General features: G+C 45.9%; 1 protein-coding gene across 1 annotated transcript in view; it reads right to left on the reverse strand.

Moving 5' to 3' along the window:
* LOC140411422 (pecanex-like protein 2) overlaps positions 1 to 16125 on the reverse strand; it is a 429375-nt gene that overhangs the window by 377612 nt on the left and 35638 nt on the right. The window contains exons 3-4 of the mRNA XM_072500529.1: positions 2290 to 2401; positions 1138 to 1177 (exon numbers count right to left, since the gene is read on the reverse strand). Coding sequence (XP_072356630.1) covers positions 1138 to 1177; positions 2290 to 2401 — 152 coding nt within the window. The remainder of the gene's footprint in view (positions 1 to 1137; positions 1178 to 2289; positions 2402 to 16125) is intronic.

Here is a 16125-nt window from a genome sequence, read left to right on the forward strand (position 1 = left end):
TGATACTCCTCTGGTTCCAACTTCATCAGTCTCCCTCATGGGTTGCTCATGCTGAGCACAGATGCATAAACTCAGAATTCTGAACATCTCTCAGCTGTTGCTTCCAGTTTCACATCCAGTTTGTTGTTAACATTGCCTCATTCACCTCTACAGCAAGGCCTTCTTACACACCCACCTACCTCATCAATCTCTGCATCGACTTGAGGATGGATCTGTTGCAGGTTCTCCTAATCAGCATCCCCATCTTCACAAATTGAGTTCATTCCTGCAGAGATTCTCATCTATCCAGACATCACGCCATCTGTACTAACTCCACTGGCTCGCCAAATCCCACTAGATCCATTTTAAAATGCCTCCATTACATTTCCCTATTCAATTTGGCAAATTGTAACAAACACCTCTCCATTCTTCTGTCTACATCTGTTCCCTGCCCTTTCTAAGCCACCGTTAGTTGCCAATTCTTCAGTTCTTTGGACTCCCTCTACCATAACCACTCTGATTTGAACTACCACTACGTTTTTCTTTCACTACACTCAGGCACTTATTGATGAGTTGTGTTGCTCAGCAGGAGCTCCAGGCATCTGCTGTTTTTTTTTGTTATAAATTTAGAGTAACCAATTAAGTTTTTCCAATTAAGGGGCAATTTAGCGTGGCCAATCCACCTAGACTGCATATCTTTTGGGTTGTGGGGGCAAAACCCACGCAAACAAGGGGAGAATGTGCAAACTCCACACGGACAGTGACCTACAGCAGAGATCGAACCTGGGACCTCGGCGCCATGCGGCAGCAGGGGTAACCCACTGTTAGCCACCGTTTGCCTGGAATTGGTTCAACTTGTCAGTTAGCTGATGACCATTTGATGACCATCTTCCTTGGAGGTCTAAGGAACATTGGGGATTGGGGGAAAGAGGGGGCTTTGTCAGAGACAAATGTGGGGATCTCTTTGGAGTCAAGTTGGCTGAAGATAACTGTAACAGAATCAATGTTTAAGAGAAGACACCGTTAACCCACGCTAGGTTTAGCAGTCTGTGGAATTCTAAAGCACCTGGACCAAGATACAGAGGGGAAACAATTTTATACATTCAGGACAGAGGGTCAAGGGGGATGAAAACACAGCCGAAGGATATATTCAAATACCTTTCAGTGCTTCTGCATCTTTAGGATTTGTCGGCAGATCCTATTTGGATGAAGCAAAGATTTCAGTACATCATTAGGAACAGACTGAAAAAAAAACAACTTCCATAATGTAGCTGAAAAACATGGCAATACTTCATTTAAAAAAAATCAGAACCTTGCTGCAAAATTTAATGAAGTTTTCTTTTAAAGCTCAGTCCTGTCTTTCTGTTAAATATGAGGAATTACAATGCTGCTAATCCTTAAAATTAGTTTGGGTGTAAAATCGTCCAATTTCTTTTGCACCAACATAAGAAGATTGCTGTTTTGAGTTGCAGACAGATTTTCCTGAAATTCACTCTCAAAACTCATCGGTTTAAGAAGTCATGCTAAATTGAAGAGATATTTGGAACAGAAATATAGAACAAAAGAAAACTAACATATTTTAAAATAGTGGTGCTGCCTTAATTCCTCTAACTTTAAAAAAAATAAATTTAGAGTACGCAATTCTTTTTTTTCCAAATAAGGGACAATTTAGCGTGGCCAATCCACCTACCCTACACATCTTTGGGTTCTGGGGGTGAGATCCACACAGACATGAGGAGAATGTGTAAACTCCACACGGACAGGGGATCGAACCCGAGTCCTCAGTGCTGTGAGGCAGCAGTGCTAACCATTACGCCAACGTGCCGTCCCTTAATTCCTCTAACTTGACAACAACTTTTAACAATAGCTTTTTCAGAAGTTGATGGACAAAGTATTATCCACTTTTTGAATCGGAGTCTCTACACCTTTACCAATATGTAAGTAGATAGGTAGGGTTACAGTGATGAAATTCCTAATTGTTCACATAAGGTACCCTTGATCTTCTTTCTGAATTAGAAATTAATGGAATCATTTACAAACTATCGCTGTCAGGACTGTTTATTTTAACCGAAGCATTACATGCAGACACACACACACACACCTGATTTGTGTATCAGAAATAAATGTGCTATTTTTTACAAAGCCCAGCTCACATTCTATTCTACTGCATTAATGCAGGAACTCAAGATAGTGTATGAAACTGAAATATTGCATGAAAATTAATCAGTACAAAATTTGACAAATTCACTGCTGCTACATCAAACAAAACCATTCATTTTACAAACTGTGCTCTGCCGTCAAGATACTTACAGAGTCATCACTAATCCCAGGGTCTAGCACAGATTGCCAAGAGCTGTGGTGGACTGGTGGTATTGAATTATCCCTGTTGAACTCATTCAATTGAATATCTTGCATATGATTCCTGCGGCAAGATACAGTCAATCAGAAAGTGTAAGCCAAAAATACAGCCACACATCAAAACTTATTAGTAAGGTTTGTGCCACCATAAATTGCGATCTAGAAAAGTACAATATGTCTCATCAACTCTTCACAATTTACAAAAGATTAAAATGCTGAATTACATTCGCGTAAATGGTTCAGCCAATATTCGATCAACAAATTGTTATGATCTGGAATGTACATGGCTGGAAGGGAGGTGAATGTAGATTCAATAATAACTTTCAAAGGGGAATTGGATAATTAATTGAAAACAAAAAAAATTGCAGCAATGTGGGGAAAGGAGAGAGAGTGGGACTTATTGGATAGCACTTTGAAAGAGCCACACTTGGCAGGTTTGATCACGGCTGCCTTCTGCATTCTAAGATTCCAGGAACATTGCACACTGAAGACACTATAAAGAAGCTCAATATTTTTCCATATAAAACTTGCACATGAAAATCAATCTGCTCACAGAATATATTACTGAAGCAAGCTACAGGGAGAATGAATTTATGAAAATTACTTTAAAATTAGCTACACATACATCCTTATCAGAAACACTATCGGTGGGCTACTACTCTGATTTCAGGTGTATTGCAAGGTTTGAAAATTATGCAAGGTAACATTAATGGCTTTGTCCCTACACTCTGCAAATGCTTTGTTACAGCATCAGACACAGGACATTTGGTCCAACTGGTCTATGTCAGTTGTGATGAATGTTATATTATATTTGTGGCAGTAATGTTATTTTAGAAAAACTAGGTTTAAAACACATACAGGCAATGTGTCTTCTAAAGCTGTGATTAAGGAGTTGTAAATGTGAGGTAATTGTTGCATCTAATCATTTACTTGTTTACAGAGAAATGGTTATTGGAATATTGTTTATGTTTTTGGAGGTTCCCTGAGGTGTAGATAATTATTGAGGGTTGGTGTTTAGTCCTAGATAAGCAGGTCAGGGAACATCTGAGTGGGATACAGATTATGTAATTAATGGGAGGTTCCAGGTCTGTCTGTAGTGTTGCAGTCTGCTGGAAGACTTTAAGTTGAACAGCAGTTTGCCATAGGATTTGAGTCTGTCAAGACAGACGATTTTCAGGTTGAAAGCATCTCTCTCCAAAAGTATATGCAGAGAACAACAAGTAACCCTGATTGCTAACTGTATTTATGAGTGGATTTTGAACTATATTAGGTTGCTTTGTTGGAATATATATAGTAGCAGGTGTAGATAGTGAGTTAAAGTTTTTCTCTTTATGCAAGAACTGTCTAACTGTTAATTGTAAATTTATATCCTTGATGTTGATGTGGTTAATTCTGTGTTTAAATTAAAGTTTGTTTTAACATAAAAGATACCTATTGGTCAGAGTCATCGCTCCTGGGGTATTATCCTTTCCTCAAAGTTTTACAAATTGTTTGGGTTTATAACCTGGTATTCTAACAAAAATTAGGGGCATCAGAGGTTTCTGCCGGCCGCGCCCCTACATCACTGGGAATAGCCAGGGCGGCCTTGGACGGGCTTGCATGCGGATTTCGCCGTCTCTTTTCAAGGATCCATGTTCCTTCTATTAATCAATGCCCAGTCTAAATGGTTAGAGGTGCATAAGATGTTAGGCACAACGTCCTGTGCAACAATCGAGAAGATGCGTTTGTCTTTCAGTACGCATGGCCTCCCCGAGGTGCTGGTCACGGACAACGGCACTCCGTTCACAAGTGAGGAATTTGCAAGGTTCATGAAGATGAACGGCATACGCCATATCCGCACTGCTCAATACCACCTGGCTTCCAATGGGTTGGCGGAACGTGCAGTGCAGACATTCAAACGAGGCCTAAAGAAGCAGTCTTCCGGGTCTATGGACACGAGACTGGCTCATTTTTTGTCTTCATATAGGACCACTCCACATGTGGTGACTGGGGTAGCTCCCGCGGAACTCCGAATGGGCCGGAGACTTTGCACCCGCCTTAGCATGGTTTTCCCGCACATTGGCGCAAAAGTACGCCGCACTCAAAAACGGCAGGGACATGGTTTTTCTCGGCATCGGCCAATTCGGCAGTTTGTGCCCGGTGACCCAGTGTTCGTTCAAAATTTTGCTGGTGGTGCCCAGTGTGTCCCTGACGTTATCTTTCGCCGAACGGGCCCTATCTCTTACCAGGTGCAAGCCCAGGGTCGTCTCCAGCACAATCATGTAGACCACATTCAGTCCAGAAGACCATCTCTTCCAAAGATTCCCCGCCCCCAGAGCTAATTTCTACAGCCACAGAGACCAGACACACTGGAGAGTCTTCCTCATAATCTTCCTCTGGTGCCGCACTCAAAGCCTACGCAGGTCGTTGCAGAACCGCGTGGAGATAGAGAAGCCGAGATGACAGAGGCAGCGGACTCCAACTCCGAGATGGAGACACAGGACGCCTCAGAGGGGGAGTCCTCAGGCCCATGGGCCATGGATGTACAATCGTTAAGCCGTTCATCACGGAAGTGCCGTTCTCCATCTCGTTACACGCCGTCCGATCCAGCGCCTCATGCAAATGGTGCCTGGCCTGTGGCAAAACGAGTCCGACGCCCTCCTTCGCCAGGGTCTTCGGTGGATTCCTTAGACTTTGCGGATGGAAGGATGTTATAACCTGCCTGCTTACCACTGGCTGGGGACTTATGGCTATCCCACAATCCTTTGGGAGTATGAGCTTCCCCAATGAGGGGGGGGGGGGGGGCGGAGAAATCATTAGCAGATTCCCTGTATAAACAAAGCTGGCCAGTTTGGAACAAGCTAGAGAGGCGTGAGCAGCAAAGGAGTTGCTGCTGCTGGTGTGTATATATATGATATTGTAAATAAACGTTATTTCTTTCTATCGTTCAACTCGTGCTGGATTCTTCGTGGCCCTCACAAAAGTCGACTAGGCTTGTATTCACTGGAGTTTAGAAGAATGAGAGGGGCTCTGATTGAAACATATAAAATTCTGAGAAGGCGAAGCAGACTGGATGCAGGGATGATGTTTCCTCTGGCTGGGGGTATGGAACAAGGGGTCACAGGCTCGGATACCGGTTGACCATTTAGGTCTGAGATGAGGAGAAACTTCTTCATTGAAAGGGTGATGAACCTGTGGAATTCTCTGCCACTGAAGTCTGTGCAGGGCAGGTTACTGAATATATTTAAGAAATAGATAGATTTCTAGACTCTAAAGGTGTTAACAGGTATGGGGTGAGCGCGGGATTATGGCAATGAGATAGAGAACCTGCCTTGATCATATTGAATTGGCAGAGCAGGTTCAAAGGGCCGAATGACCTACTCCTGCTCCTACTTCCTGCATGGATGTTTGGAACTGGTGAGGTGGGTCAGTTGCGGAGGGGCTGTTGAGAGAAACCGGGGAGAATGGAGAAATGCAAAAGTGATCCAAGAGAAGGCAGAGGGTGAGTTCAGGGGCACAGAGTGGAAGAGCAATCCAAGAGAGGACAGAGGATGGATTTGGGGTCATGGATGAGTGACCTGGTGCTCTGGGTGTGGTGGGGAGAATCTATCAAGGTAAGTATTGAATGACCTAAAGGTAGGGCCAATACTGTTCAAATATAGGTGCATCTCAGGGTGTTACCTGGCTGAGTCCTTCTGGGCTTTGAGTTCACCTACAACATTTCAATTATCCCTCCTTAGAGAAATCTGAGACAATGTCCTTCACAGTGCATTGAAGGCAGGGCTAACTAAGACTGCGAGTTAGCCATGTCTCACAGAACGAAGAGTACAACATTGGGCACTATCATAAACATTCAATAAAGAGTGAACAAAAAACACACATAATTTCTTCCACAATAAAGAACATTTCCCCAAGTCATAGATTCATATAATCCCTGCAGTGCAGAAAGAGGCCATTTGGCCCATCAAGTCTGCACTGACACTTCAAAAGACATCCTACCTAGGCCCAATCCACTGCCCCGGAATCCCAGACAGTTACTTGAGGCGTGCTACTACATCTAGCTCTCGGACTAAGCTATCTCAATAGGTAACAATGATGCACACATGAATAAAGGAAAAGCAATGTGTTGTGCACTATTTACAAGTGAAATTTAAATTTAAAACAACATCCATGCCGCCTTTGTGCTCTCAATAGGCTAATAGCAATGGAATTGGGCAGGAAAGATTTGGTTGTGATGCACAATCTCTCTACTTTCCCAGGACGATCTTTTACAGCCTTCCCACAGCTACAGCATTGTCAGTAGACAGTGGATTACACCACTGAAAAATGTCCCCCACTGCAGAATCACACGAGTTTCTCATGTAAACTATCAGAACTTTAAACTTTAATTATAATCACTGGAAAAGGGGATGAAGCAAGAGAGCAGAAGTGGTGCCCACTCCTGCCATCTGGAAAGGAATCTTCTCCAGTGTTCCCATGTCCTTTGTGTATGAAGACCAGAACTCCAACAGTGCTCCAAATGTGGTCCAACCAGGGTTCCATCCAAGTTTAACAACACTCCTCTGCTTTTGAATGCTCCCTTTCTAGACATTAATCACATTGTTTGTTTTGCTTTAACATGGATTTGTTAACTGATTTGTGGGTGTGTGCCTATGATCCTTTTGATCCTCTACCCTATTTAGACTCTCGTTAAATATTTAATAAGACTGTAATTTGCCAATGACATTTTACCCTATAGAAAGATTCTGATCCCAGTCTTTGATTCTGCATCTACTAACTCAATGCACAGATTGTCAAGGAATGGGATTGCACGGTTTCACAATTTTTTTTCTCCCAGTGTGCACTAGTTGAAACCAATGGAACTTTTACATTCCGGTACCTTTCAGTCTGTCACTCTCTCCCTGTTCTGAAATAATGACTTAACTTGATGTAAGGTAGCTGTATTTTTACCCATTTATTTAATTTTCTTCTGACATTTTCAGTGAAGCCAACTGGTGTGTTGGTAAACATACAACAAAGGTGCAGAATACTTTGTTGGAAAACAAAAGCAAGGGTGGTGGTCCTGGAGTAATGACTAATTCAGTGATGGCTTATTATTCTGTATAATCCCCAAACTCCCATGCAGTTATAGCATCACATGAGTTAATGTGATAGATGTATTTAAACAAATGTATTTCAATTATACTTGGGCAGCATGGTAGCAATAGGTAGCACTGCTGCTTCACAGCTCCAGGGTTCCAGGTTCGATTCCTGGCTTTGGTCACTGTAGGTGCGGAGGTTGCACGTTCTCCCCATGTCTGCGTGTGTTTCCTCCGGGTGCTCCGGTTTCCTCCCACAAGTCCCGAAAAACATGCTTGTTAGGTGATTTGGACATTCTGAATTCTCCCTTTGTGTACCCGAACAGGCGCCGGAATGTGGCGACGAAGGAATTTTCGCAGTAACTTCATTACAGTGTTAATGCAAGCCTACTTGTGACAATAAAAATTATTATTTTGTTAATATCTAAGGCCTTTGTCTCTATGAGCAGTCCTTTGCTAAAAGATATGCCCTGTGATGTGGATTGATTGCAGTAGGATATTAGTCAGCAGTTGGGGAGGCCAGACTGGAGGAGTTCAGGCTGTCTGATGTACATAGTTTACACTAGCTGAAAAAAGTGAGTGACATGCCTTTTTAAAACTATGTAATAATGCTATAATAACAGTAATTATCAGGAAATAGAGAGGGACGAGAGTTTAAAAATCTGGTATGATTGAGTTTCTATGTGAATACAATGTACGATTACAGGAGTCAGAAAGTGCCAGTATCCAACACAAACAAACTGTCAATATTCACACTGATGGGGTGATTTAAACAGTCACATTGCAATTAGAAGTGAATTGTTCTCCCAGAGCATTGCTTCTGGGTCTATGAGTGCAGCTCTTGCAGCTACCCACTGTTGCTAAGTGATGCTTAGTATTATGTTTACAGAAGCTTTCTCTCTCCCACTTCTCCTCTGTCTCAAATCTCCCCTCTTTGCCAGATACACGCACTCATACTTCTTCTAACGCTTCTTTACTTAATACTTCGTCCTCTATGCTCCACAGCTGTGTTACGATTTCATAGAATCATAGAATTTACAGTGCAGGAGGTGGCCATTCAGTCCATCAAGTCTGTACCGGCCCTTGGAAAGAGCACCCTACCCAAGCCCATACCTCCATCCTATCCCCGTAACCCCACCTAAACTTTTTGGACACTACACAGTCAGTGACCCAAGACGGGAATCGAACCTGGGACCCTGGAGCTGTGAAGCAACTGTGCTAACCACTGTGTTACCGTGCCCTCCATTATTAAGGAGGTTATGGCAGGATATTTAGAAAATCAGAATGGGATTAATCAGAGTCAACATGGTTTTGTGAAAGGAAAATAATTTGTAATTAATTTATTAGAGTTCTTCGAGAAAGTAACAAGCAACATGGATAAAGGGGAACCTGTAGATATGGTGCACCTGAATTTTCAAAGGCAAGGTGCCACATCAAAAGTTACGACACAAGCAAGAGCATATGATGTAGGGAGCAACATATTAGCATGGATAAAGGGTTGGCTAGCTAACAGGAAACAGAGAGCAGGGATAAATAGGTCTTTCTTGGGGTTGGCAAGCTATAATTAGTGGAGTGCCACAGGGATCAATGTTTGGGCCTTAACTATTTACAATCTATATTAATGACCTGCATGAAGGGATCAAATGTATGGTAGCTAAATTTGCCGATGACGCCAAGAAAAGAAGGAAAGTAAGCTGTTAAGAAGAGGTGAAGAGACTGCAAAGGGATATAAATAGATTGAGTGATTGAGCAACAATTTGGCATATGGGACATAATGTGGGAAAATGTGAACTTGTCCTCTTTGGCAGGATGAATAAAGAAGCAGAATACCATTTAAATGGACATTGCAGAATGGGTTGTACAGAGGGATCTGGGTGTCCTGGTGCATGAATCACAAAACATTTTTATGCAGGTGCTGAAAGTTATAAGACAAATGGAGGGTGGCAAGTGGCGCAGTGGTTAGCACTGGGACTGCGGTGCTGAGGACTCAGGTTCGAATCCCGGCCCTGGGTCACTGTCCGTGTGAAGTTTGCACATTCTCCCCATGTCTACGTGGGTTTCACCCCCACAACCCAAAGATGTGCAGGTTAGGTGGATTGGCCACGCTAAATTGCCCCTTAATTGGAAAAAAAATAATTGGTCACTCTAAATTTTTTTTTTAAATAAGACAAATTGATGATGGCATTTATTGCAAGGGGAATAGAGTATAAAAGTAAGGAAGTTGCACTGCAGCTGACCATGGTGACTCCACATCTGGAGTACTGTGTACAATGTTGTTCTCCTTATTTGAAAAAAGGATATTATTGTGTTGGAAACAGATTTCAAAATGTTAATTCGACTCATTCGAGTGGTGAAGAGCTGGCGGAAGCAGGTCTTAAACCTACTTAAAACCTACCTGCTGATGTCCACCAGCCTTCCTCGATTATCCGGCCTATCCAGGGAGGCTGCAGGCGGGCGCCCGTTCAGCACTGGTCCACACAAACGTGGACCAGGCGGAACAGCGCCCAGGGGTCTCCTGGGCCATCAGAGACACCTGGGTGGCCAAGGTCAGTGCAGCGTGGCTCTCTGGCTCTCCCCCTGGAACGTGCCACCTGAATGCACTGCCAAGCCGGCAGGAGCACTGCCTGGGTGTCAGTGCAAGGGTGCCCAAATTCCAGGGTGGCACTGTCAAAGGTCAGGGGCTGAGGGGGGCCATGCCCATGAAATAAGAGTGGAGGGGGCGTTTGAAGGGTGGTGTGCGCAGGGCAGGTAAGTAGGGGTGTTTGGGAGGTTGGGGGTCTTACATAAGAACATAAGATAAGAACATAAGAACTAGGAGCAGGAGTAGGCCATCTGGCCCCTCGAGCCTGCTCCGCCATTCAATGAGATCATGGCTGATCTTTTGTGGACTCAGCTCCACTTTCCAGCCCAAACACCATAGCCCTTAATCCCTTTATTCTTAAAAAAACTATCTATCTTTATCTTAAAAACATTTCATGAAGGAGCCTCAACTGCTTCACTGGGCAAGGAATTCCATAGCTTCACAACCCTTTGGATGAAGAAGTTCCTCCTAAACTCAGTCCTAAATCTACTTCCCCTTATTTTGAGGCTATGCCCCTAGTTCTGCTTTCACCCGCCAGTGGAAACAACCTGCCCGCATCTATCCTATCTATTCCCTTCATAATTTTATATGTTTCTACAAGATCCTCCCCCATCCTTCTAAATTCCAACGAGTACAGTCCCAGTCTACTCAACCTCTATCGTAATCCAACCCCTTCAGCTCTGGGATTAACCTAGTGAATCTCCTCTGCACACCCTCCAGTGCCAGTACGTCCTTTCTCAGGTAAGGAGACCAAAGCTGAACACAATACTCCAGGTGTGGCCTCACTAACACCGTATACAATTGCAGCATAACCTCCCTAGTCTTAAACTCCATCCCTCTAGCAATAAAGGACAACATTCCATTTGCCTTCTTAATCACCTGTTGCACCTGTAAACCAACGTTTCGCAACTCATGCACTAGCACACCCTGGTCTCTCTGCACAGCAGCATGTTTTAATATTTTATCATTTAAATAATAATCCCTTTTGCTGTTATTCCTACCAAAATGGATAACCTCATATTTGTCAACATTGTATTCCATCTGCCAGACCCTAGCTCATTGACTTAACCTATCCAAATCCCTCTGCAGACTTCCAGTATCCTCGGCACTTTTTGCTTTACCACGGCAGCACGGTAGCATTGTGGATAGCACAATTGCTTCACAGCTCCAGGGTCCCAGGTTCGATTCCGGCTTGGGTCACTGTCTGTGCGGAGTCTGCACATTCTCCCCGTGTGTGCGTGGGTTTCCTCCGGGTGCTCCGGTTTCCTCCCACAGTCCAAAGATGTGCAGGTTAGGTGGATTGGCCATGATAAATTGCCCTTAGTGTCCAAAATTGCCCTTAGTGTTGGGTGGGGTTACTGGGTTATGGGGATAGGGTAGAGGCGTTTACCTTGGGTAGGGTGCTCTTTCCAAGAGCCGGTGCAGACTCGATGGGCCGAATGGCCTCCTTCTGCACTGTAAATTCTATGATATTATCTTAGTGTCGTCTGCAAACTTGGACACATTGCCCTTGGTCCCCAACTCCAAATCATCTATGTAAATTGTGAACAATTGTGGGCCCAACACTGATCCCTGAGGGACACCACTAGCTACTGATTGCCAACCAGAGAAACACCCATTAATCCCCACTCTTTGCTTTCTATTAATTAAGCAATCCTCTATCCATGCTACTACTTTACCCTTAATGCCATGCATCTTTATCTTATGCAGAAGATATCTTGCAATGGAGGGGGTGCTGTAAAGGGGCTTTCGGGTCATGGGGTAGTGCCCATGTGTGTGTGTGGGGGGGGGGGGGGGGGGGGGGGGAGGTGACATTGCCCATGGGTGGGGCGTGTGGGGGGGACACAAGCTCACTTAGAGATCGGGACACCCTTTCAAAATGGCGGCTTGATATCAGTTCAGCTTCCCAGCGCTAAACAAATTTCAAAATATGGGCTAAACCAGTGAGAAACTCCCTGGGGCCCCAAAAATGGCTAAGTGCCATTGAATAGCGATGGGGAACTCGTCAGTCCCCGAGAAATCCACCACAAATGAACTTAGAAATTGTTCTGGAGAATCGAGCCCTTAGAATCTCTTTTAGTACTGGGCAGCTAACTTAGAGATCGATCTGCCATTTTGAAAGGGTGCCCCGATCTCTTAAGTGAGCATTTGGATCCCCCACCCATGGGAAATGTCACTCTCCACACACATGGGCACTACCCCACGCCCCCAAGTGAGGACACCCCACTATGGGGACCCTGAGGGCCCCCCTCTTCAAGCCCCCCCAAGTGCCCTTACAGAACCCACTCCCTTCCAGGACCCCCGACCGTCATACCCCCAACCTCCCGGAGGCCCCTACTTAACATGCCCTGCACACCCCCACCCTTCAAAGTCCCCCTCCACCCTCCTTTCATGGGCATGGCCCCCCTAAGGGTGGCAGTGCCAAGGTGCCCATATTCCAGGGGGAGGGCCAGGGGGCCATCCTGCACTTACCCTGACCACCCAAGGGTTTCCGATGGCCGGTGAACCCCCGCAGGTGCCGTTCCACCTGGTCCACGTTTGTATGGACCAGCACTGATCGGTGCACGGCTGTAGCCTCCACCGGGAGGTCGGTGGATATCGGGAAGGTAGGTCTTACGTAGGTTTAAAACCCGCTTCCAGAACTGACATTTGGTCCCGCTCTCCCCGGATTCTCCAGCTGTGTTGTGCTCCCGCTGGAGCGCAATGCCGACGTCCGGTGGTGGCCATGGTGTGAGCAGTTGCACATTTGGTAGCTCCCCTCAAGGCAATTTTGTTGGTCCTTTTTCCCGATTAACGGGCGGATGTTTTGTAGGAAAAAGGTGCAGGAGTGGTGGAGGACGACTTTACTCCACCGGTGAATGGATTTGTGGACCAGAAGTGGTTTTAGACAAAAGGAGCTGCTAGAGAAAGAAACTCTTCTGCGACACAGGGAAAGATGGCGGAGAGCAAGGGGTTGGTCCTACCAGCCCAATGAAGCAGCTGGTGGATCTTTTGAATGAAAAGTTGAGCCTGCCGAGAAGGGAAACTCTGGAAGACTTGCCGAAGACTGTAGACTCGCTGAAAGCGGGGATTGATCGTGTAGAGCTGAGGTTGGAGACCCAAAGTCGGGCGACCCAGAAGGTGTTGGAATCGGTGGGAAGCATGAAGAGCAGCTTTCTTCATTGGCTGCCGAAATTGGGATGTTGAGGGATACCCAGAAACGGCTCAAGGAGAAAGTGGAGGATCTGGAGAACTGCTCCCAGAGACAGAATTTGAGGATTGTGGGGTTGCCAGAGGACATCGAGGAAGAGGACGCTGGCTCTTATGTAGCCAAAATGCTGGAGAAGCTGTTGGGGGAGGGGGCCTTCGACCGGCCCCTGGAGGCGCTGATGAGGAAGCCACAGACGAATGAGCCACTGAGGGCAATGGTGATGAGGTTACACTGATTCCTTGATAAGGAGAAGATCTTGAGGTGGGCCAGGCAGACAAGGAGATGTACCTGGAGGGAAATGAATTCCGGATATATTAGGACCTGGGTGCGGAACTGGACAAGAGGAGAGGACGTTTTGACCGAGTTAAGTCTATCCTCTTTAAGAAGGGTGCGAAGTTCGGGATGTTGTACCCGGGCCGCCTCTGGGTGACCCACAATGGTCGCGAGTACTACTTTGGAATACCGGAGGAGGCGGTGGAGTTTGCTGGAGACAATGGGCTGGCTGGCAGGAGGAGGAGGATATTGAACTTTGAAGGAGGTTTTTGGGGATGTTGGTTCTCTCTGCCTCCCTTGCTGGGCAGTTGTTTTTTTTAAATTTCTACTGTCATTGTTGTTATTTTTCTGTTTCTCTGGGTGGTGGTGGGGGGGGGGTGTCTGTGTGTGGAGTTCTCTGGTAGAATTTGCTGGAGGGTCGTGCTGGAGGATTGCACAGTGGTTGGGTCGATTCCTGCTTGGGTCACTGTCCCCGTGTTTCCTCCGGGTGCTCTGGTTTCCTCCTACAAGTCCCAAAAGATGCGCTTGTTAAGTGAAATGGACATTCTGAATTCTCCCTCAGTGTACATGAACAGGTGTGTAGTATGACGACTAGGGGATTTTCACAATAACGCCATTACAGTGTTAATGTAAGCCTACTTTGGGGGCAGCACGGTAGCGCAGTGTTAGCACTGCTGCCTCACGGGCCAAGGACTCAGGTTCGATCCCGGCCCCGGGTCACTGTCCGTGTGGAGTTTGCACATTCTCCCCGTGTCTCACCCAAACAACCCAAAGATGTGCAGGGTAGGTGTATCAGCTATGCTAAATTGCCCCCTAATTGGGAAAAAAATGAATTGGGCATTTTAAATTTATTTTTAAAAATGTAAGCCTACTTGTGACACTAATAAAGATTATTTTTACTAAGCTGAATGGGAGCACCTCCACTGTGGCACTGCCATTGAATAGGGCTGCTGGTCCCTGATTGGCTGGCAGCACTCAGTGGGTGGGACTTCAGCTGGCAGCCTCCCGTCACCTCCACAAGATTCCACCCCAAGTACTACGTTATGAGGTGGGACTGTATAAACTAGGCTAGCATTTCTTGAAATATTAACAGTTAACTGTGATTTGTGGCAGCACGGTGGCACAGTGGTTAGCATTGCTGTCTAATGGTGCCGAGGTCCCAGGTTCGATCCTGGCTCTGGGTCACTGTCCGTGTGGAGATTGCACATTCTCCCTGTGTTTGTGTGGGTTTCGCTCCCACAACCTAAAAATGTGCAGGGTAGGTGAATTGGCCACGCTAAATTGCCCCTTAATTGGTAACAATGAATTGGTTACTCTAAATTTATTTTAAAATAGGGGTGATTTGAATGAGCTTTTTAGGATTATGAAAGGATTTTAAAAAAAATTCTTTCACATGATGTGGGAGTCACTGGCTAGGCAAGCATTTATTGCCCAACCCAAATTGCCCTCCAGAAGATGGTGTTGAGTCGCCTTCTTGAACCGCTGCAGTCGATATGTTGTAGGTACACCCACAGTGCTGTTAGGAAGGGAGCCCACATTGCTGTTAGGAAGGTTAAGTGAAATGATGGGGAGATAAAGAAACTTTTTCTGTGAGTGAAAGAGTCTAGGACAGGGGAACATCACCTTAAAGACAGAGACTGGTCATTCAGGAGAGAAATTGGGAAAAACTTCATTGTGCAACAGGTGGTGAACGGGTGATATTCTCTCAAATTAAAAAATAGTAGAAGCGAGTTCAATTAATAATTTAAAATCTACGATATATTATTTTTTAAACAAGTTTATTAAGGGATATGAAGCAAACAATTGAGTTAGGATACAGGTTGGCATTGATCTAATTGAATGGTGGAGTGAGCTTGAGGAGCTGAAGGGCCATCTCCTGTTCCAATGCAAATAAAATTAGTGTTTCCCCGTGAATTGAATTTAAGAACCTACATTTCAGTTATAGCTCAGACAAAACATCCCAGGAAATTTCATATAGTACTGATCCCTAGTTTTCATTTCCCCCCATTCTTATTGATGGTCGAGAAGGTATTGATTGCTCATCTAGTGCTATCTTGAAAATATGGTGCTGAGTCTTTTATTGGATACAACTAAGTGAATTCAGAGTTTTCCTCTCAATGCCACAAATCGGGGCGGGATTCTCCGACCCCCCCCGCCGGGTCGGAGAATCGCCGGGGGGCGGTGTGAATCCCACCCCCGCCGACTGCCAAATTCTCCGGTGTCAGAGATTTGGCGAGGGCGGGAATCGCGCCGGTCGGCGGCCACTGGCAGCGGCCCCGCCCGGTGATTCTCCGGCCCGCAATGGGCCGAGTGGCTACCCGTTTTCGGCCTGTCCCGCCGGCGTATGTTACATCAGGTATTTGTCGGCGGGACCTGGCTGCGCGAGTGGCCTCCGAGGTCCTCGGGGGGATCTGGCCCCGCAATCGGAGCCCATCGATCCGCAGTCAGGCCTGTGCCCTGGGGGCACTCTATTGTTCCGCATCGGCCGCTGTGGTCCTCCGTGATGGCCGACGCGGAGATGAACCCCCCCTGCGCATGCACTGGGATGACGCCAACACACGCTGGCGCTCCGCGCATGCGCCAACTCGCGGCGGTTGGTGTGGCGCCAAGCCCCTTCCCCGCCGGCCGGCGTGGCGCAAATCACTCCGGGGCCAAACCAGCAGACCCTTGGAACTAGCAGTCTGAAT

The sequence above is a fragment of the Scyliorhinus torazame genome, chromosome 4, assembly GCF_047496885.1.
Source record: "Scyliorhinus torazame isolate Kashiwa2021f chromosome 4, sScyTor2.1, whole genome shotgun sequence".
NCBI classification, from domain to species: domain Eukaryota; kingdom Metazoa; phylum Chordata; class Chondrichthyes; order Carcharhiniformes; family Scyliorhinidae; genus Scyliorhinus; species Scyliorhinus torazame.